The following is a 23,384-nucleotide window of genomic DNA, read 5'->3' as shown; positions in this document are numbered from 1 at the left end:
TGCAAAAACGATTAGACCGATATATTTATATTTAGACCGACAGTCATCCGATATTTATATATATATCAGCTTTTGTATGTCGCACTCCTTAATTGTAGCTTAACTTAAGTCGCCAATGTAAATATTATTTAATGTTTTTCAATACAGTTTTTAATTAGTCAAATCACCGACTGGCAATGACAATAACACAATGTTAGATTATTATCGCAATGACTGCATGCTTATCGATTAAAAGTAATTCGATTCCCCCCAAGAAATTTCAGATATAAATGTCAAATGCTGATAAATGTATTTTTTTCTGCACAGAGAGCATTATTTCATATGTATGTATATCAAAGTGCACTTTGTTTATCTTTTATTCCAAAGCAATATTGAAGGTAAAACAACTTCAATCGGAGAATTTATTTTCCGATATGCCACTAGGGGCGTGGTAAATCGTATCGGAAGTATAGTATAGTATAGTGATTTTTCAAGCTCTGCTGTATTTAAGCACTACTAATGCTAGAACCCTGAAATTTTTTATATATACTCGGGTTGGCCACACTGGATCAAAAAGCTATGGCAGATACATCTGTGACCACAGGGGCTTGGCAAACAGAAAAAGTTTATATGCCCTACAGTTTAAGAGTGAGAACTTTCAAATTTGGATAATTGAGTTAATGGTATCCTCCTCTATTAATCCTGCTCTACCCACCAGAGGAGTGTCGAATCGGAATTTGTAGCGCCCAACTAAGAAATTCATATGCGTGTACCACGTTAATGTAGAATAGTAATTAAAATGAAGTGACATTATTGTTGGGACGCCATATAACTAACAAATGCCAGAGTAGCGGCTGGAAATTCAAAAACAATGTAAAGACAAATCAATCGCAATTGAAATTCTTAGAATATGACAGTAGACTCTCGATATTTCGAACCTCTCATTAATTCAAAGTAATCACGAGTCGTCTTCATAATCTCTTTATAATTAAGACAGGCGTATGGTGGAGCATCCACAGAACGGCGCAGGAACCTGGTTTGAAACAGTTGAAGTATTTCAATATTGGAATGGGAGGCCGTTCCCCATATTTAAATACAATATGTCCAGACCGGCTTCAAGATGGTTTTGTACAGCATGAGCTTGTTCTTATCGATGAGCTGCGACTTACGACCAAGTAGCCAGGGAATTTTGCAGCGTTAGTCCCAAGTACTGCGTAGGTAGCGATAAGGAGCATGTCATCATCCAGTTGTGGGAGATCCGCGGTAAATGGTGTGTAGAGAATTGGGCCCAATACGCTGCCCTACGGGACTCCAATATCAGAGCAAGAAATGTCATGCTTTACGTATAAGCGCCGATTTATAAATGTGTATAAATGTTCTTTTCAAAGAATACTTTGAACATACATTACAAATATTTCAGCAGTTAATTAAAAACCCTTGATAATTCCAAGTTTAATTTATATTCCCTCATTTAATATTTTAAAAATACTATAATTCGAGACCCTCGAGCTTCGAAATAGCATACAAACTAGCGCGTGTATAGGAAAGGCTGGAATACTTGAAATTACATATGTGTGCAGACTTATGTACATAGATATCTATTTATATACATAGTTACATATTCATCATACTCCAACAAATCTGAGTATTTCGTATGCATATATAAGAGAGATAGATTAAGGCACTGTGGAGCTTAATCTTACGACTCTCAAAGCTCGAAAGCGAAGTTACGGCAGAATCACGTCACTTAAAGCTTTTACAAGAAACTGCATAATCAGGCCACCGAAAGCTTTACTTTATAAGTGTAACTGCATGATCAGGCCACTTAGAGCTTTGTAACGGCAATGTCATCCGATGCTGGAGCTTTATAGCTGCCAACGCCGACGCATTGCATAGAATAAGTGTTTAGTTGTAAATCAGCATCACAAGGAGAAACTTATTCAACTCCAATGTCATTAAAATAAAGTTATCTTTCTATTTAACCAACCGCGTTGTTTAAACATGTAATTATATATGTATTAGCATTGGTTATTTAAGAAGAAACAAGTTTAAACTTGTAATAAAAATGTTCGAAAAGAAAAAATACGAAAAATCACTAGGGTTGTCGAATATTTTTAAAATATCGTATTGATTATATTTTAAGTTTTGAAATAATATCAATCTGCTATTTTGTATGCAAATTTAAAATATCGATATATCCATTTTGTTGATTTTTGTTTGTACTCTTTCCCCACAATAAGTTTTTAATCCGTCTCAAAAAACAAGTAAGAAAGCTCTAGTCGAGATTGCCCGACTGCAAGATCCCCTTTGAGCACCTGATATTTCAATAATTAATCGCACATGGACACACAGACATACTCACGCCCGCACGCATAAACACGCATTGGCTGCAGTGTGAGCTTACTATGGAATTTTCATTGTTTGATAACTTTTCTTGTGGGTGAACTATCTTCATGATTATGGTTATAACATGGATATGCATGCATTTGTCGCCCTGATCAACAATATATATACTTTGTGAGGCCTGCCACGCCTCCTTCTGCCTGTTACAAACATTTCAAAAACCAGTAATTCCTGATTTCCCATTTTCAATGGGTTGAGGGTATAAAAGTATATAAAGTGGCGCATTCAAGCTCGCGCTTTCCTAATAAAATATCCAATTTATTAAGCGAAATTTGTATGAAAAACATATAACACTGGAGAGGTTTTGAACCCTCGCTACTCTAACATGACCTGCGTTGCCCTAACCATCCACGTCACTGCTTTGTTTGGTCAACTAGCAGCTAAAATAAGATAACCTCAGTGCTAGAGCGTCATCTCACAAATCTAAAGTAACGGCTGGAAAATCTGCAAATCAATCAATCAAAATCCACAATATGCTAGAGGGCACGCTATTGCATAGAATAAACGATGGATGTGTGCACATGATTAGGTAAATCGCGCTGATCCTCTGCTAGCTTGGCGCCGGTATCCAAAATGTAGCAAAACCCAAAGGACTAGAGCACTTTTACTGGTTTTATTATTAGATAATTTGCACAACATTAAAATTTTATTAAATTAAAATTTTCTAACGCTTTTTTACCTGCTGAAATTAGAGCAACCAGTAATAACAATTTCTATTCAATCGTTTGTGAATTTGGTGGCAATGGCGGTGATGATAGGGATGATTATAAATTTATTTTCAATTGAAAAACAAACCTTAGTTTTATTTGGATCTAATGTTTATTGGACCTTAACATGTTAAATCGGGATATATATATACTTAATATATACTTAAAACGGGGTTTTAATATTTAAATAAGGTTATTTAAATAAGGTTTTTAATAGCATTTTTATTCGATGCCATTTTCAATTGATCGCGCTGTAGAATCACAACAATATAATGTTCTATGCGTATTAAAGGGGCTCGGTGGTCTTTGGTGTTGGTTTTGGTTTTGGCGATTTCGAAATGAGCTCAAATGGGATCTAAAAAATACTGGGAACGTAACTCGCTGTGGTACATTATGCAGGCTAGATTGTCCACAAAATATCTTATCGTTATCAATTTTCGACAAATTCTTTTTGAAAAATTGACGTTGTTGGCTCATTGAGTACTTGCGGCGCGACAATCTCTTCAGTCCATTGAACCCACTTGAATTCTAAAAGGAAATCAATATCAAGAAAAATATTTGTATAAATATAATTTGTTCAACCTTAATGAAAGTGTAGATATGGCGACAAATGGAACTATATTCCTCGCCAGTCAGTAAAATATGTTTCCCACCCAATAATACTGCCCCGTTTATCAGCAAACTACCAACAACAAACAAAACATTCACACACAAAAGCGTTCCTATAACACATAATGTCCTGAATTAAGTTTTCTTTTCTTCGAGAAATGAAATAAACACATATATTTTATACAAACATTTCTCAAATCACAAGTCTCTATCATGTAAAAACTGCAAATCTGCAAATATGGGGATATGATAATACGAATCTTCAAAATTCTCGTTCTGTGTATGATATACATTTTGAATAACAAATCCCAATCTCTCTCTCTCTCTCTCTCTCTCTCTCTCACACACTTTCTTTCTTTCTTTTGTGTTTTGCACTCTTACGGACAAACAGACGGACCTGGATACACCAATTAACATGGTTCATGTTCTGCATCCTGATATAAATGTACATTTCGGCACGAATTCGCAAAGGTCGATGCTAAAAAGACTAGAATAAATTGAAGTAAATAATATATAAATCTGAAGTACCTCAGCATTTTTTTTTATGTCAGCGTTTCTGGACATAGATGTTAGCTTATATATTTCATGGTTGTGAAGATGAAAATTTGAGCAACTGTTTGATTTGTAATCAATTTCATCTTCAACATCGGTTGTAGTGCCATCGACATCAACATCGTCGTTGGGGCTTACTGATTCTGAATGTGAAAGGGAGTGTGTTTGGGATTGGGTTGTACTGAGCGAGCTTATATCATCAGGGCAAATGTTAATTGATTCATTTACGATTAAAGTATCATCTTCTGTCGTCTCAATGTCGACAACTTCGTCATCATCATCGGCAACATGCCCATTATGGCTATCATGATATTTATCGGGATCATTATCATCATCATTATCGTTATCTTCATCTGTATTTCTAGTATACACTGGCTCTACGGCTCTCATCTGACGATTGACATTATTTTCGTTCAACTGCTCTATTTGTGCAGCTGATGTTGAATTAATTATTGCACCTGTTGGCAAACTTTCAGTTGTAATGCTGTTGTGTGTGAATACAGTAGTTGTTTGCGTTGGACTTATGTAAACATTGTTAATCGAATCATTTGATCGCGTTGCATACAGCGAAGTTGACATAATTGCAGTCGAGGCGACAACTGGTTTAAAAGCTGAACAACTTAATATTGATGGTATATTGAAGTCCGTGGGCTCATCATGAACTTTGCGATAGTTGGCCGATGTGCGTGGCTCATTTTTAATCTCATTTAATGGTTGTTGCAGATTGCTTAAGTCGGTTCTGATCCATGGACAAGACTCATTTATGGCATCGTTACTATTCAACTTTTTTAATGATTGACTTTGTTGCTGCTGCTGCTGCTGCTGCTGCTGCTGCTGTTGCTGTTGTTGCTGTTGTTGCTGCTGGTGCCACATCGTATAGTCAACAACAAAGTTTCGTGACAGCGGCACTATTGATAAATCGTGCTCGTTGCGGAGCGACTGCAGTGGCGATAATACAGTTGACCGATGCAGATTGAAGCCAGCAACTGCTGTTACACCAACGCCAACACCAACAACAGCTGCCGCAGCCGCAGCTGCTACTGTGCTATAGTTATATTGCTGATTCATAGGTCGTTTCGACATCGTCGTGGTAGTGCAAAGTGTTTCTTCAAGGGTCGTTTTCGTCTCGCGGCTAATGGACGACGAATTGTGGATTGGTGTTTGATCAGTTGCTGGTGAATTTTGATTTGGATTGCAATTGGTGTTACCGCTATTACTGCGGCTACTGTTGTTGTTATTGTTATTGTTGTTGTTATTGCAGCTTACAAGCCTCTTCCTAGTGCCACCATTAAACATTGCCTTAACATCTTCCCAAGCGTGAATTATCTTCTCATCATGACTGTGGCCAGTCAAAGTCATATGACGACGCCAGGAATTGAAGTTAGCTGCATCCGGCTGTACATATCGATCGTTGGTGGTAATGCGATGCGAGTGGAAAATGAATTTATTTGGCGAGAAGAACATTCCACAATAGCTGCACTTAATGCACTTCGCACGCGACGAATTATAGCGTGCGGGCAGAAACGATCCGCGACAGCCCCACGCGCATTTGTGCTGTACGCTAAATGCAAAATCATCGGGCAGCCGAGGCGGTGTATTATCACCCAGAAAGCTCTTGCATAGCCGTTCCGCCTCTCGCCGCGTTATCATCCCGCAGCGTCGGGAACTAACGGGCATAGCACCAGCTCTGCGTAGTATCTCTAGTTGGACGGGCGTGCACTGCACGCACGTTATACCCAGTGCCACGCGTCGATTGTGGATCTCATTATAGCTGAACTGTTTCAAAAGTGTGTTTGAAATCTGGGCCAAGCACAGGCGCTCTTGACCTTCAATGTACAGGGATACTATGGGTATACCATAAAGCATTACGGAGCTTACCTAAAACAGAGCAACAGAGCAAACGTAAATTTGGAAGACTAATTATTATAATTTATTATTATTTAAATACATAATTCATTTTCTCACTGTCAAGGATACGAAATGGCAATGTATGACGGTGTACGCCCTCAAATCAGGGTATTTTAACTGAGCACGCGATATCTAACGTTCTACCAGTGCTGCTAAGTATTTGAAGTAATAATAAAAAAAATAAATCAAGTAAGATGGATCCAGTCGAGACTGCTCGACTAGGAGATACCCTGAACCCTCCAAGCTGATATTCTAATCATTCTGGACTTCTTTTATGCACACATACATACACATGCACTTATAAGCACGCGCTCTGCGCAGCCGCTGCACTTGGGCTGCGCTGCAATGTGAGCAATATTATGAGAATTTATTAGTTGAGTAATCTCTTTTGTAGACATACAATCTTAATGAAACTTTCAAATGGTTAAAATGTGTGTACATTCCAAAGCACAAGTCCCTACTACTTGAAATGCATTTTTTATAAATTTGCGGCGAAAGGGGCGTGGTATCCAAAATCTGTAAATTACAAAATCTTTGTATCGATTAACTTTATATACAACCCAAATTTGAAGTCTCCAGGTTTAAAAGTGTTCAAATTAGGCCGAAAAAACCAAGTCGATTTTTCGATTATTCTCGATAAAAAGTTATCGGACGAGTTATCGAAAAATATGATAAACTTGTACTGCCTATGGTATACACGAGTATGCATGCCAAACTTCAGCTCTCTAGCTCATATATCTTCTGAGATCGACGCAATCATACGGACGTCGGACAGACGGACAGGGCTATATGGATTCAGTTCGTCGTGCTGATCAAGAATATATATACTCTATGGGGTCTGCGATGATTCCTTCTGCCTGTTACATACTTTTCACAAAACAATTGTACCCCGATTTCCCATTTTCCATGGGTTCAGGGTATAAAAAAATGAACAAGTAAGAAGACTCTAGTCGAGACTGCTCGACTAGGAAATACACTGAACCTCTAATCTGATATTCTAATCACTCTGCACTTCGCACTGCACTGCGCAGTAAGCAGCAACTGCGATTGGGCTGCGCTGCGGTGTGGGCAACATTATAAGAATTTATTTGTTGAATAATTTAATTTCTTGACGTACAATCTTGATGAAACTTTCAGAGCGTAATCATATGAAAATGTATGTAAATTCCAAAGCACAAGTCTCTAGTACTTGAAATACGCCTTTTAAAAAAGTGAGGGTGAGGGGGTGGATATAGGGGTGGGGGGTAAATTTAAAAAAAATGAAATTATATAAAATACATATAACTCTACATTTAAGATTTGCAAGCTCTAGCTCTAAGGGTGTAGGAGATATTGTATAATTAAATAGCCAGCTTTCAATAAGGTTTTTGATCGATAATAAAATATCGGCAGTAGTTATCGATATATAGAGAAAAATTCGATATGCGCGTGATATACATGGACCTAGGAAAAAAAATTTCAAATCTCTAGATCTTATATCTTCTGAGTTCGACGCGTTCATACATACGGAAGGACAGACAGACGGACAGGGCAAAATCGACTCAGCTCGTCGCACTGATCAAGAATATATATACTTTATGGGGTCTGTTACATACATTTAACAAAACCATTATACCCTGATTTCCCATTGAAAATGGGTTCAGGGTATAAAAACAGAAGTTAGATAGGCAAATAAGTTATATATATTCTATTTATTGCTTAAGTGGGAGAAAAACTTCGTTGTCTCTTTGTGTTTGCTTTGAATAGAGAATCAAAGCACGTAGTCTACAATACCTCAGGGAAACATTCGTCTACTTTCATTTCGGCCCTTGTTCACACACCCTAAACGGGACAAGTCGATGTTGTTTTCATTTATTTGCTATACGATTCCAATAATTGTGTGTATTTTTGGTAAAAGTCAACGCACATGATTCGATTTGGGGGATACGGCTATTTGGCTGCTTTCCATTCCATTGGCTGGAGTTGAAGACCGAGTTGATTTCTGTATTGACTCTGGGAATGCCATTTAGTGCAATTTCTGAAAAAAAGAAAACCAAAAATCTATAAAGATTATACTCGTCATCATTTAATAATTCCCTCCTACAGCTCCCAAGCTGATCCAACAGAAATTCGTATGTCTGGCGGTATATTGTTGTATGTGATGGACAAAAAAGGCTAATAACTAATAAACTATGAGGAATAGAATTTAGGCAAACTTAGCGTAAATGCTCTGAAATATATAGTTTTTATTTTCTGATTTTCCAAGCTACTATCTACTTTGAGCTCGACTTACTACTTATTCCAGCCTTTCCGTAAATTCTTAACACTTATGCAACGATGGTACCAAGCATACGTGTAAATGTAGTGAATGCAAGTGTGTCGCTTCTATGAACTAACAGAAGGACAGCGCAGCAACAATAAGAAATTTTTAAATTATATATTCTTAATTATGAATAGGAAGAGTATATTAGTACATCTCTTTGATCTCATATTCGACTCTCGTCATTCATGAATTATTCGACACTTATTTCTTGTTGTTAAAGAGAGAAGAGAGGATCTCTTTTCACTCAGCCCTCATTTCATCTGTCCTCTCTTAACTTTAAGTTCTTATCTTTTATCACTCTCTTATCTCTTATCTGCAATCTTTTATCACACATCTCTCATTTCTAGCCTCTCATAACTAACCACTAACACTAGTCTATTATCGCTCATCAGTCATCTTTCATTGCTAATCATGAAATACATTACTAATCACGTATCGACCAAAGAGCTAAAGTCAAATTTTTTTTTGTAATATCGGTAAACCGTTTACCGAAACATTTTGTAATTGGTGAGGCTTCCAGAACCGCCAAAGTATCGAATGGAAGGCCCCAGCCGAGCCACCACTCTTACAATCCCGTTTAGAGAAGTCGATGCTCATTCGTTCTTATGACTCCAAGCAAGTCGTGAGAGTGCAAGAGTGCGTTCTGAATACTTTGTTGCATCTTATTCGTCGTATATATATATATATATATATATATATATATATATATATATATATATGACTGAAATAAATGTATTCAATCTGCGCGAGGAACGTCCATTCTGTGTGGAAACGCTGGCACATTCAATTATATTATGCGTGTGAATGGCATAATTGAAAGGAAGATTGTCCCTAGAGACAATTCGTTAAAGATAATATGGTTACACGAAAACACGAAACAGTAACAATGTACAGATTGTTAAGCTTAATGCCAATGTTTCCCTTATGGGAAACGGAACAAATGATTGCAGGACTTCTTAACTTCGCTAGCGAGAGACGAAGAGGGGCGAGAGCGCAAGCCCCCAGAGGGTTGAACGAATTACAAGCCAGTGACGTAAATAATGACAAAATTATGTTAGTGTTTGAAAAAACAGACCAGATTGCCAACAATGTGGCAGATGTACTTAGTTAGTCAGCGAACAATAAAGTCGGGGGAGGCGGGCTTTGCCCAAGGCTGCCGATTTCTAAGCGGGGTTGTTTTCCATATTTTAAAACGATTTATGTATTAGAGCTGATACACTTTGGCAATAATAATAATTATTAATTATGCTAGCCAATGATCAAAATATCATTATATAACGAACGGCAATATAGTTAAGTAAAATTGTGAATTTTTATTAAAAATCCGAATGGAAATGGGTGCAGTGCAATATATGTACATATATACACATGTAGATATATTGATGATTAGGAGCAACATCTGCGACGACTAAGTGAAGATCGACTGAATGGATATCGTAACAATTGATTGTGATTCATTCGATTCGATTTGTTTGTATTTAGTTGAATTTCAGCATAATAAAAGTTTCATTATCTCAGTATTCCTGAGGATTATAATAGATAGCACATATGTACATAAATGCTATAGGTCTCCTCGGTCAACATCCAATATCACTTTGTCAGGTGTCACTTGTAAATGTATTTATATGCATGTGTACGTACGCATTTATGTATGTATGTATGTGTAAATTTGTAGTTAACTGAAACTTACGCAACACGTTTGCAGTGAGAATACAATTACCTTAAATTGTGTAATTTTGTTTATAAAGGGCGTGTGGTTGTGGTTGTTGTTGTGGTTGTTGTTGTTGTTGTTGTTGTTGTTGTTGTTGTGCCGGACTTCACTCGACTCCGTAATTGCTTGCACAGGGTTCATATTTCAACTTACGAACGACTTTCGGAAAGCTGATCGACTTACTGCTACCCAGTACGCACAAAATAGAACTTTTAAGATGAAAGCTCCACCCAGAACATAAACAATTAAGAAGGATCCAGTCGAGACTGCTCGACTAGGAGATACCCTGAGCCCTCGAAGCTGATATTCCAATCATTCTGCACTTGTTTTATGTACGCACTGCTAACTGCGCAGTAAGCAGCGACTGCGCTTGGGCTGCGTTACACTGTGGGCAATATTATGAGAATTTATTAGTTGATTAATTTCTCTTGTAGTCATACTATCTGTATGAAACCTTCAGAGCGTGATCATATGATTAGAATGTGTGTACATTCCAAAGCACAAGTCTCTAGTACTTGAAAATTTGGGGCAAAGGGGGCGTGGTATCCAAAATCTGTAAATCACAAAATCTGCGTATTCATTTGAAGTCTCCATGTCTAAAGGTGTTCAAATTAGGCTGAAAAAACAAAGTAGATTTTCCGATTATTCTCGATAAAAAGTTATCGGATGAGTTATCGAGTTATCTCTAGCTCTTATATCTTCTGAGATTGGTTTGCTCATACGGACGGACAAACGGACAGGGCTGTATCGACTCAGCATGATAATCGAAAAATTTAATAATAAATGCTAATAGTAGCATATTATTATTTCAAAATTCAATTCTAAAAGTATTAAGGCAAATTAGCACCTGTAATTTTAGCATATCAAATTGAATCAAATAGAAATATTAAAAGCTTAACGATATTATCATTTCAAGTACATACATACATCGTCATACATATAGCATCTACCTTTTGCAAATTGCAATGAATTACAGGATATGTAAAAGCAAAGACTGAAATACGAGCTTATAAAAACACATATATACATATATATATATATATATTTATATACATGATGAGGTTATATGTATTTATGTATACTTTATACCATAGATAGTCTCTATTCAAATTGAAAACGATTACAGTTTGGGGCAAAACCCAATCGTTTGCCCGAGGGTGGTTTGAAATTTGAAAGCATGTGTTCTTTGACAAGCATAAGGGGTATAAACAGACGTATACAGATAGAGAGAGAGAGAAAGAGAGAGAGAGAGAGAGAACAAGAGAGATAGGCAGATAAAGACTAAAATACCCACTGATGAGTTGGCAATAATTCGGCTGAGTGGTTACTGTCAACAGGCAAATAGAATAGAAGGTGTTCCAAATGGGGGCGGGTAAGCGTTATTCTACACTCAATTGCTGGTTGTTGTTGTTGCCGCTGTCGATGGTCTTTTGTTTACACGTAAAACATCATGCATATTTAATTGGGTTAAATTGCTGGGCGATTAACATTTGAAAATGAAATGCGCAGATAATTGAGTTTACTTTGCCTAATTACAAGTGACTGTTCTGTTCACAGATAAGTGTACAGGTAAGCCTGTTAAAACCTGTGTGCCCACTCGTCGCCATAGAGTGGAGAGCTCCATTAAACCGATTAAGCCATTTAGTTTGAAGTATGTTCCAATTAATAAATTAAATGCCTGCCCTATGAAGGAGAGAAGAGATCGTTTCGCATGTGATGAATCCTGCGGAAAAGTAGCCATAGTTCAGACTGATACTTGCTTCAAGTAACCGATATCTTTTAGCGTGTGCTGAATATAAATATATGCCGAGTATATAGTTCTCATTTCATTTGGACAATCGAAAATTCCATCTCATAATACCCCATATGGTGCACCCATTCCATTCCGAGTAATTCGTGCACCGTTCCTCTTGCTTAGGGAAGGATGTTCTTCTTCATTTCCTCCCATAGGGCATGGAGCAGGTCTCATTCTCATGACTTTTTTTTCATTACTTAATTATTAATATTTCATTGAGACATATTGAGACATTGACTTGGTGGTCGCTGTGCTTAGCCTGCACATTAACATTGAAATGCGCGGGACACACACGAAAACAAAAAATTCGTCGATCTCAAAAGATATAATAGTATATCTTCCGATAGTTAAACGGACAGGCTAAATCAACTCAGCTCGTCACCCTGACCAAGAATATATATGGGCATTTCTCCAGAAAGGTCAACCGCAGCCAAAAAATTCAAAGTCAATGAAAACATGTTCTACTAACATATTTTTATACCCTGAATTAGGGTTGTCTAAAATATATCAAAATATCAATATGTTTTATATTAAGTAAGAACGTTGCAGTCGGGCGATACCGATTGCAGAAGACTCATTCACAGCCCGAACGCTGTCAACCAGACAGTCAGTGTCACTATATAAGTGCAATTTTCAGGTTTCTAGTGCGCAGCAATAAACAGGGCAAATTCCCATTAAAATTAGAAAATTTGATTTTGATTTTTATTATACATTTATATCCATATATTGGATACTGGCTTCAAGCTAGCAGCAGATCAGCGCGATTTTCCTATACATGTGCACACACTCATCGTCTATTCTATGCGTACTGACAGAAGCGCGCCTTTTCTCACATTCTTAGAATTTCGATTGATTTCTGGACTTTCTAGCCGTTCGGGATTGCCACGCCCCTAGTGGCCGTATCTCATTTTTGGCCAGTTCTTTGAATGTGCAACCGGTAACCTAAATGCAAAATCTGAATTCTCAAAAAATGTGAAAATTACAGGATATTTTTCGATGTGCCGCGCCCCTAAAGAGGCTTAAAAATTATTTTTGGAGCATCGATAGAGGAGGCTACCAGTAACTCAACTATCCAAATTTGAAGCTTCTAGCTCTTAAACTGTAGGAGAAATAAACTTTTGCGGTTTGCCACGCCCCTATGGGCGGACATATATCTACCATAGCTCGTTGGACTTGGGTGGTCAATCCGCGTAGATCAGATCTCTAGCATCAATAGTGCCTAAAATATAGCAGAATCTGAAAAATAGCTATATCTTCAGGTCTGATTTGTCACGCCCCTAGTAGGCGTAAATATATCATTTTTTCGCCCATCTTGATAGAATTAAAACATCTGCTTCAGCATTCTAGGTTTATAACTTTAGGAGATACAGTTTTATCCGATTTTCCACGCCCCCAATGGGCGGAGATATATCCGCCATAGCTCGTGATCTAGGGTGGTAGACGCGGACCTACATACCAAATTTCAGCTTTATAGCTCTTCAACAAACACGATTTCTGGTATATCGGAAAATGCATTTTCCGATTCGCCACGCCCCTAGTGGGTGGATCAAAAAAATTTTAACACTTTATAAATCGCACCATTATACCCTGATTTCCCATTGAAATACTTCTATATTCACCCACTCACCCACATATTTGTAAAAGGCGTATTTCAATTACTAGAGATTTGTGCTTTGGCACAATGGCTTTTGAAATAGCCATTGCTCGATGGGCTCAGGGGATCTCGTAGTCGAGCAGTCTCGACTAGAGCTTTCTTACTTGTTAATTACTGGCGAAGGAGGAGTGGTATCCACAGGCTATAACTTCCAACACAGGGATCATCGTGAAGAAATTTCTTGAATTGGGTGGGAGAGAGCATAGACGGGGAGAGAGGGTAAAGAAAAACAAGTAAGAAGGCTCCAGTCGAGACTGCTCGACTAGCAGATACCCTGAACCCTCTAAGCTGCTATTCTACTCATTCTGCACTTCTTTTATGCACACATACATACACACGTATCCACACTCACGTATAATCACGCGCACTGCTGACTGCGCAGCAAGCAGCGACTGCGCTTGGGCTGCGCTGCAGTGGGGGTAATATTATGAGAATTTATTAGTTGATTAATTTAATTTTTAGACGTACAATCTTAATGAAACTTTCAGAGCGTAATCATAATAGGTGTACATTCCAAAGCACAAGTCTCTAGTACTTGAAATGCGTTTTTTACAAACTTGGGGCAAAGGGGGCGTGGTATCCAAAATCTGTAAATTACATCTGTAAATCTTCGTATCGATCAACTGTATATACACAGTAAATCTGAAGTCTCTAGGTCTAAAAGTGTTCAAATTAGGCTGGAAAAACAAAATCAATTTTTCGATTATTCTCGATAAAAAAGTTATCGGATAAGTTATCAAAAAATATGATAAACTTATGGTACACACGAGTATGCATACCAAATTTCAGCTCTCTAGCTCTTATGATTTCTGAGATCGACGCACTCATACAGACGGACGGACAGACGGACAGGGCTATATCGATTCAATTCGTCGTGCTGATCAAGAATATATACTTTATGGGGTCTGCGATGACTCCTTTTTCCCGTTACATACTTTTTCACAAAATCATTCCCTCATCATACCCTGATTTCCCATTTGCAGTGGGTTCAGGGTATAAACAGTGCATTGCGGTGCTTTATATGAAAAAGTATTCGTCTCGATAAAGCGCTCGCCGCAGACTGTCCTGCCATATTTTCACTGCTTAAGCCTCAAGCGACCAAGCCGAGCAATTACGAGGTTCACTAGTCTCTTCCATACAGATTTTTGGCCGTGGTAATAATTTGCTCAACGTGTCCAGTCTATGTCTTGTATGATTAGTGGCATGGTATGTCCATGTACAATTTCTTTAGCTCTCATATCTTCTGTATTGTAAGTATTGTATTTAATATTTCATAGTAAGCATAGAGAATTAGATTTATATAAATTACAAAAGAGTCTATGTATATGCTAATTTTTGAGACTTGATCTTTAAAGATTGCATAAGCATTTCATAGCAGACTTGCAATAAGGGTTTTAGACGACAGCAATAACAACTATAAAACTCAAAAATAGTTATCGTTTCTTAGGAGACAAACTGGATTTGCCCTCGCCATTCACGGTCCTACGAAACAAAACTTCAAGCATATCATCTGAGATTGACGCTTTCATACATAGAGATAGACGGAGAGATCGACAGTCAGGTAGGCAGACAGACGAATAGCCCCTAATCGACTCAACTCAACTCATTGAGCTGACCAATACTATATTTGTATATACTATATGGGGACTGCCACATCTCCTCCAGCCTGTTACATACCTTTCACATACATCTAACAAAACCATCATACCCTGATTTCCCATTTCAAGCTACCATTTTGAATGGAAAGCATAGAGTGAGCAGCTGCAAGAATATGAACAAAGCTGAGGGCGGGAGGCGAGCAAGGCAAGAGGTGAATATCTTGTAGATTGAAATACTCGATTGGAATCTAGTTCCGGAATAAAAGCTATTAATAGACATATCACACTGATTCAACTGATTGTGTTGGAATATAAGGTAAGATTATCTTGATAGGCAGTTGAGGATGTTAACGATGATATATACACCCTTAATATCAGCTGAAAAATCTTAAGTTTGAATAGATTTAAGAAGAAAAGTTACCATCTTACACGTGTGTAAATCTTTAAGTATTGCAGGGGCGTGTGCCTTATTGAATTAAAAGTTGCGCTGTTTGGTTAGATAAGCAGATCACTAAACATTTGTTTTTGTTTCATCATATGATTTCTGAACTGATCTTGACACTTTAATTAGATAGCACCATATTCACTTGTATCAATCACGAAAGTGTTCCGAAAATTGTAGAAATCGCGCGCGTCCCGAAATAACCATGATAACTGAATAGCAAACACATTTCCGTTCACCTGAACTCCTTCTGAAAACCAGAAGTCTACAAGTCTACAAAAAATACAAAACAAGATGAAACACGTTTGCCCAATGAATAAATAGCAGCTGAGCAATTTCAGCCAATCGGGATGCATCCCAGAAGTGTTGCTCGAGAGAGAGAGAGATAGAGCGAGAAGGGGTGGGAGAGGGAGAGGGAAAGAGCGAATGACTCGCGGCAGCTGTCAGCCAATCGGAGCGCCCGATACGCAATTTGGAGGCGTGTGCAACGGCCACTGTGGCACTTGCGAAGCACATGCGCATTGGCCAAGCAACAGCCCTCTAGGAGGAGCTCCGTCTACCTTGGGCGAGACTTGGACACCCTGCCCCTAATTTGCACATAACACGTATTTTGTACTTTGAATTCAACGAACTGTGAATATTGCTTTTAATTTAATTAACTTTCCCCGACAAAATTGCGGCATGCAAATTAAATGAAGCCTTTGGACAAGGGACAAGGGTGTAAATACACGCCTGATGTATGTATGTCTGTAATGTTTATGTGTTGACTTGATTTTATTCATTAACTTGCTTGAATGACATGATGATGTAGATGGCATCGGAGTGACAGACAGAGAGAGAGCCAGAGTGAGAGAGAGAGAGAGAGAGATGTTTGTAGGAGTAGCACGTGGCTCAAACTATTGCATAAGCTGCATAATTGGCAATCCCACACAAGTTAATGCCCCTACGCATTCTCATGTAGCCCGATTCACCCCACTTCTCTCCCCACCAATTCTTAAGAATCCAGTAGTCTTTATCATATCCAATCAGCAGCATCGCATGATTAACCGAAGTCGAACTGCACGTGACATCATCGTAAATTCCGTCGCTGCAAGGAGAGAAAAGAAGAAAATAGAAGAGAGCACACTACTAAGGGCCAGACCCGAATGAAATCGACTCAACATATTGCTCGATTCAACATATTTCTAATAAACCTATGCATGTGTATATGGTATGTGTATGTATATGAGTAAAAACACAACTAGAGTACTTATTGTACTGTGGTTGTATCATCATCTGAGATATTCCAAGATAGCTCGGTCCAGCCTTACCTATATAGTTGAAAAGTTTTCGGCGTCGCATTGATAGAAACTGCAACTGGGCCAATATGCGCCACAGCTGCCTGAATCGCATTCTCGTCATTGGCGGGCAAAATGGCCCACGAGGTGACGTTGACCACGGCCAACTCGCTCACGAACTGGCAAACTCCTTTCTGCAATACAAAACTCATTTATTAATGCTGCTGAGATCTCTGACAGATATGTACATGACAGATATGTATATGTATATGTATATGTATATGTATATGTATATGTATATGTATATGTATATGTATATGTATATGCAACTGCAACTGGGCCAATATGCGCCACAGCTGCCTGAATCGCATTCTCGTCATTGGCGGGCAAAATGGCCCACGAGGTGACGTTGACCACGGCCAACTCGCTCACGAACTGGCAAACTCCTTTCTGCAATACAAAACTCATTTATTAATGCTGCTGAGATCTCTGACAGATATGTACATGACAGATATGTATATGTATATGTATATGTATATGTATATGTATATGTATATGTATATGTATATGTATATGTATATGTATATGTATATGTATATGTATATGTATATGTATATGTATATGTATATGTATCTGTATATGTATATGTATATGTATATGTATATGTATATGTCTCTATCTGTATATCTGTATCTGTCTATGTCTCTGTCTCTGTCTCTGTCTCTGTCTCTGTCTATATGTCTCTGTCTCTGTCTCTGTATCTCTGTCTCATGTCTCTGTCTCTGTCATATGTATATGTCTCTGTCTCTCTGTATCTCTATCTGTCTCTGTATCTGTCTCTGTATCTGTCTCTGTCTATCTGTCTCTGTCTCTGTCTCTGTCTCTGTCTCTGTCTCTGTCTCTATGTATCTCTGTCTCATGTCTCTGTCTCTGTCTCTGTATATGTATGTCTCTGTATCTGTATCTATGTCTCTGTATCTGTCTGTATCTGTATGTCTATGTATCTCTCTGTCTATGTATATGTCTCTGTATCTGTATCTCTGTCTCTGTCTCTGTCTCTGTATATGTCTGTCTCTGTCTATGTCTCTGTATATGTATATGTATATGTCTATGTCTATGTCTCTGTCTATGTATATGTATATGTATCTGTATCTGTATCTGTCTATGTCTCTGTCTCTGTCTATGTATATGTATATGTCTCTGTCTCTGTCTGTATCTGTCTCTGTCTCTGTCTCTGTATCTGTCTCTGTCTATCTGTCTCTTTATATGTATATGTATATGTATATGTATATGTATATGTTTGCTCGCAGTCCCATTTACCTTTGAGGCATACTTGTAGTCGACGGATCGCATGAGACCCCCGGTAGCCTGTAGATAGCGGAGAGTGTTGCGCAATGAGCCGCCCGTACAGCCCTGGTTGCCGTGTGATATGCTGCAATCTACAATCTGCTGCTCACTCAGAGAGAGGATTTTGCCGGTGCGCTTGAATACTTGGCCCTCTATGCTCTGGGCAATGCTGAAGGCGTAGCACGAGCCGCAGCTCTGTTGATTGTACGACGGAGTCGCGAATCCCTTTTTACGCCAGTCCAAACTATCTGGCACATTATCCATTAGCGTTGCTCCGACTATATCGGCCATGTTATCGGATGCCGATATCGGGGGACTCCGTAGCAGGCGTAAGAAGCCCTTCAGATACGAGTCGGTGCTCTATGGATTGGAAGCGTCGCAGAATATTAGGCGGATTCCTAAATGATATCGTTCACAGGAGAGGAGAGAGAACGATCGACAACGTGATTTATAAAACCCCGGTCGTTGCCTTGAGGCCCTCATTAGTGGTGCCAACTCCATCGGCAGCTTCTTCTTCTTCTGGTTGATGGATGACCCACATGCAAGTATAGCCCATGGCCCGTCCAGAAGTGATGAATAGTTCGATCTTTGGCTTACCATGTCTGCCAGGGTATTCGCTGCCAGGCGAAAGCTGCTCCTCCCCGAGTCGTAGTCCTTGTTGTGTGCTTCCACGATCTGGTGGTTCTCTTCGTAGGCCTTGTAGCTACGCAATTCGTCATGCGCGCGTATGTAGCTCCTGTTGTTGGCTTCCTAAACGGCGGCTCGGGGCAAGGAACCACAGTTAGCGCGTGGCATTGACTCGGTTGTGCACTTACCTTGAACTGGGCGAACTGCTCCATGTAGGCCTGGCCTGAATCACTTTGCTGGCCCAGGCCCGAAAGGCCAGCGAGACCGAAATAAAGTAATGAAACAGCAGCGAGTCGCATCGTTACACTCGGCCAAATGAAATACCGAAATGTATATTCCCAAATGGATGTGGCTCATGCGAGCAAATTGCGAATTGCGAATTGCAAATCGCAAACTGCAACTCAGCAAACGAATGCAAATCGAACGAATGTTGGACACTTGCCGGCTTCTCAGAATCGATATGATTCAAGAAGTTGATTCAAGACTTGAGCTTTAAGGCAAAACTGTAACCAATGACTTTTTTGGGTTTTGCTAATAAAGCCAAAAATCAGCAGGCCTATACATATATATGTATATCTATATAATCTTATATATATGTGCATGTATATAAAAGCAAGTAAGAACGTTGCAGTCGGGCGTTATCAACTGCAGAATACTCATTTACACTCCATCAGCAGCGATTTGCTCCTACTGGGCGGATCCGGGAAATTTTAACCATTCATAAATGGGAGACATACACGAATATGTATTCCAAATTTCAAATCTCTAGTTTCCATAGCGCCGAAATAAACTGCCTTCATACGGAAAGACGGACATTGCACAAAAACCAATATATTCGTTTCACTTCCGTGAATGAGTATAAACAAGATTTCAGAAAGTCTCTTCGACGTTGGGCACTTGTACCCAAGGTACCTTCGACTCTCCTCGGTACACTTTGAACTTTATTGGCATATTGCAGTGTTTCGGGGTGGCTTTGAATGGTTGCAATGCTGTTGCAGCTTTTCTAAACTGTGTATACAACACGACTAAATTAATATGCCTAATTGGTTATTAAATTTAATTTGGGTCGTGTGCTGCGCATTAACTTGGTATCGCGAATCGCCCCATCTTTGTGGTATGGCATAAAGCATAATAAGAAGATATGTATGTACCTTCATTACCTTAGACATCATCTCTATCTGTCTTTCACTCCCTCTCTCTCTTAGTCTCCCTTTCTCTCTCTCTCTTACTCGCTCTGTTATCTCCCTTTCTCTCTCTCTCGCTCTAAGTTAGTTATAGTTTAGTAAAAAGAGTAAAGAGGGATTGTTATAATGTAACGCTTGCATCTAACGAGGGTTGTAAAAACTTTAAAATATCGTATCGATGATATATATAAATATATTTTGTTTATGTATTGATAGTTTAATATATGTATTTTCAACTACCCTACCGCTAACCCTTACCCATGCATTAACACAGACTTCGAACCACATATCAGCATCAGCCATGGTCAGTACACTCACATGGTCACTCAGGGCTGTCGAAAATATATCAAAATATTAATATTATTTGTATACAAAACATATTTATATCGAAATATTTTTTTACCTAAATTTCGAATACTTTGTTTAGATATTTTTGATATATTTGAGTAATAAGTGAACCAAGCGAAAAGTATAAAAATTGAATATGGAGAAAACGAATTAATCTGACTTTAAGAATGGAACATCCAAATGTAATTTGTGCCTCAAAGTAATAAACACAAGTCCCCAACACATCAGATATGAAGTCGAATATAAAAAAACTCACTATGATAATTTTGAGTACAGAATACTAGAGTTGAGTTGTTTTTATCATATAAATTAAAAAATACTATTCTTATTATTCTTGATTTTGAAAAGGATTATAAATTTATTGATTACTAGCTGGCCCGGCAAACGTTGCATTGCCCTCTATATTATTTCTAGGTAAAAAATTGTTGAAAGCTATGTTGTTCAGGCTGGGATACACTGATAAATTTATTAATCGGATTTTCATTCAAGCACCTTGTTGTAAACGACATTCTTCGTTTTTTGGTCGGGTGCAAGAACAAATAATGCGGATCGTTTGCCAACACGTGAGCATGCCACGTACAATTGACCATGAGAAAAACACGCATTTTCTAGATTGAGGCCACAAATAGTCAAAGATTGACCCTGTGACTTGATCGTCATGGCGAAGGCAAGACGAAGCGGGAATTGAATTCGTTTAAATTCAAAGGGCATATCTGTTGAGCTCATCGGAATCCTAGGAATAAGAACTTCCTCATCTTTAAATTTTCCTTTGAGTATCAACGCGTGAATCACATTGCTCATCAGTTTTCTTATCACCAAACGCGTTCCATTGCACAGTTTTGGTTGGTTTAAATTTCTAAGCATGCAAATCATGGAGAATTGCTCTTTTCATAGCTGTGTTCATTTCTTGACGCCGGTCAAGTTGTTCTTCCATATTGCCCATGAAGTATATTTGCAAGAATTTTTGCTGTGCATCTTCAATAGGTTGCAATGATCCAATGCGATGGCAAATCTGGCCTTGAATCTTTAAATTCAAAGCCATAGTTATAGTTATATTTACAAACACTATTTACAGAAATCTAACAAACTACATTATTCAAAATTTTTTTTTGGCAGTCATAGAAAATAAAATTTTTAACGTAAATTACCTTAAATATCCGTCTCCAATATTTTCCGCCCCAAATTATGTCATTTGGAAACAGGCATTGTATTTTTGAGTGTTCGCTAGAAAATGTCGTGATTCTAGTGTTTCGCCATAAAGCAGGGAACGCAATGGCTATGGTGACCGCTAATGGCAATGTCACTTTACCACTAAGGCAGCACAAACCGGGCGTTTCACCAGCAAACTTCAATGCGCCACAATGCTAGCAAACAACGTCCATTGGACCAATGCAAACTAAACGATTCAAGCTGTAATCAATGGTGCAATCATATCGAAACGCTGCTCGATTCAAATCAATCCTTGAACCATTTCTTATTGCCATTTCACGGGCTGCCTCTCTTTGAGAAGCACGAATTAAGGCCCTTCTTCCCTGGGTACTAACGCGGAGCCTTTCTCGGGCGATTTCTCGCTCTTCGTCAGATAATTGACTCGCGCTATTCCGTTGCCTAATTGCATTATGGGTCCGCCGGGAAAGATTAGATCTTCTAGGACGCGGCATTTTTATTAATAGTAATACTGCCCTCGCACAAAACCATATAAAACAATCGAGAAATATAAATATAAATAATTTACACAAATTTATGTTTGAGACAAACAAATACCTGAACTTTCGAGATATTTAGCTTTTGTAAAAGTCCAAAAATACAATTTTTAATAATTAACTTTTTTTTTTTTAATTTCGAATTTTGAATTTTGAATTTTTTTTATTTATTTTTGATTGTTAGGTTTTAATCTTTTGATTTTTTTTTTAATTTTTGCAGATTTTTGATTTGAAATATTTATAAAGTTTAAAAGTCCGAAAATATAAAAAGCCAAAAATACACTTTTTAATAATTACCTTTTTTTTTTTAATTTCGAATTTTTAATTTTTTATTTATTTTTTGAACAGTCAGGTTTTAATCTTTTGATTTTTTGCAGATTTTTGATTTGAAATATTTTTCCTTTTGATTTGAAAATTTTTTTTTTTTTTTTTTTTTTTTTTGAATAGTCAGGTCTGCTCGAGGTCAGGAGACCGTAGACTGACTGACTACATTTGTTTATTTACTTCTACACTATTGTCAAAACTGTCACTGTTACCAAGCCTACTGGGTATAAAAAAAATTTGAACATTTGGGGAAAAAACCGCGTTTTTCAAGTATTCGGCAAATTTTTTCAGTATTTTTAAGACCCTATACTAAACTCGTTGCGGAGACAAATCCAACAAATCAAAAACCATGAAAATTGGTTCAGCCCAAATCAAGTTATAAGCAGTCTTCACTTTTACACAACTTTCTTTTATATATATAGATAAGGTTTAAAAATACAAAACAAAATCGAAAAACAATTATACAGAAATTTTTTAAAGTTGCTTATCAAAACTTAATCGATACGATATTTCAAAAATATTTGACAGCCCTAGTCAGTACACTTCCTTTGCATGAATTTGATATTTACACATAAAGTAATAGTAGCATATCAGCCAGCTCCCATCTGAAGTGCACTATACTAGCCTAAAGCGACATCTATTGTTGAGTATATACATATATTTAAATATTTAGATATTATTTATTCAACACTCCCGAATTTGCTCGAATCTATACAGTCTGCTAGGGGACGAAACAAACCTCAATAACTATTTATTTACATATCATGCAAAATCACTATGTGTCTTTAGAAATTTTTGTTAAACATGTTTGTGCCCATTGTTCATATTTCTATATAGACTAGGTCCTAGCGTTTAGTGTCCACAATGTGGACTGTACGATATACATACCTACTCTTCCATTTGAGTGGTTCTTT

The 23,384-nt window shown here is 37.9% G+C and overlaps 2 protein-coding genes and 2 long non-coding RNA genes across 6 annotated transcripts; 2 read left to right on the top strand and 2 right to left on the bottom strand.

Annotated features, from left to right (window-relative positions):
* The first annotated feature begins 63 nt into the window (after positions 1–63).
* LOC149268316 (uncharacterized) lies at positions 64–13,336 on the top strand. Of its 2 annotated transcripts, none has more exons than XR_016270811.1 (2): positions 64–852; positions 977–13,336. It is a non-coding gene; the product is annotated as an uncharacterized LOC149268316 (long non-coding RNA). The 2 variants fall into 2 exon arrangements; XR_016270810.1 differs by having other exon boundaries at positions 973–13,336.
* On the bottom strand, positions 3,179–8,175 carry fuss (SKI family transcriptional corepressor fussel). Its single transcript, XM_018013535.2, has 3 exons — positions 8,065–8,175; positions 4,227–6,128; positions 3,179–3,617 (listed from the first exon to the last, which is right to left on the bottom strand). The coding sequence occupies exons 1-3, from the start codon at positions 8,161–8,163 to the stop codon at positions 3,312–3,314; spliced, it is 2,307 nt and encodes a 768-aa protein (XP_017869024.1). The 5' UTR covers positions 8,164–8,175; the 3' UTR covers positions 3,179–3,311.
* CtsL4 (Cathepsin L4) lies at positions 7,994–23,384 on the bottom strand. 2 transcript variants are annotated; one of them, XR_016270809.1, is made up of 8 exons: positions 22,208–23,384; positions 21,592–22,121; positions 20,499–21,467; positions 19,100–20,427; positions 18,882–19,034; positions 18,258–18,644; positions 16,971–17,387; positions 7,994–8,175 (listed from the first exon to the last, which is right to left on the bottom strand). XR_016270809.1 is itself a non-coding variant. In XM_089472853.1 (8 exons), exons 4-8 carry the CDS (start codon positions 19,208–19,210, stop codon positions 16,552–16,554), a joined length of 1,008 nt encoding a protein of 335 aa, XP_089328979.1. In that variant the 5' UTR covers positions 19,211–20,427; positions 20,499–21,467; positions 21,592–22,121; positions 22,208–23,360; the 3' UTR covers positions 16,416–16,551. The 2 variants fall into 2 exon arrangements, 1 of the variants encoding a protein (XP_089328979.1); XM_089472853.1 differs by lacking the exon at positions 7,994–8,175 and adding an exon at positions 16,416–16,747 and having other exon boundaries at positions 16,971–17,131; positions 22,208–23,360.
* LOC149268315 (uncharacterized) lies at positions 14,791–16,866 on the top strand. Its single transcript, XR_016270813.1, has 2 exons — positions 14,791–15,181; positions 15,348–16,866. It is a non-coding gene; the product is annotated as an uncharacterized LOC149268315 (long non-coding RNA).

This window comes from Drosophila arizonae, chromosome 6 (assembly GCF_054131065.1).
Source record: "Drosophila arizonae isolate 15081-1271.41 chromosome 6, UAZ_ARI_1.0, whole genome shotgun sequence".
NCBI lineage: Eukaryota > Metazoa > Arthropoda > Insecta > Diptera > Drosophilidae > Drosophila > Drosophila arizonae.
The sequence above is the reverse complement of the archived record's forward strand: the minus strand, read 5'-3'. Positions and strand labels throughout refer to the sequence as shown.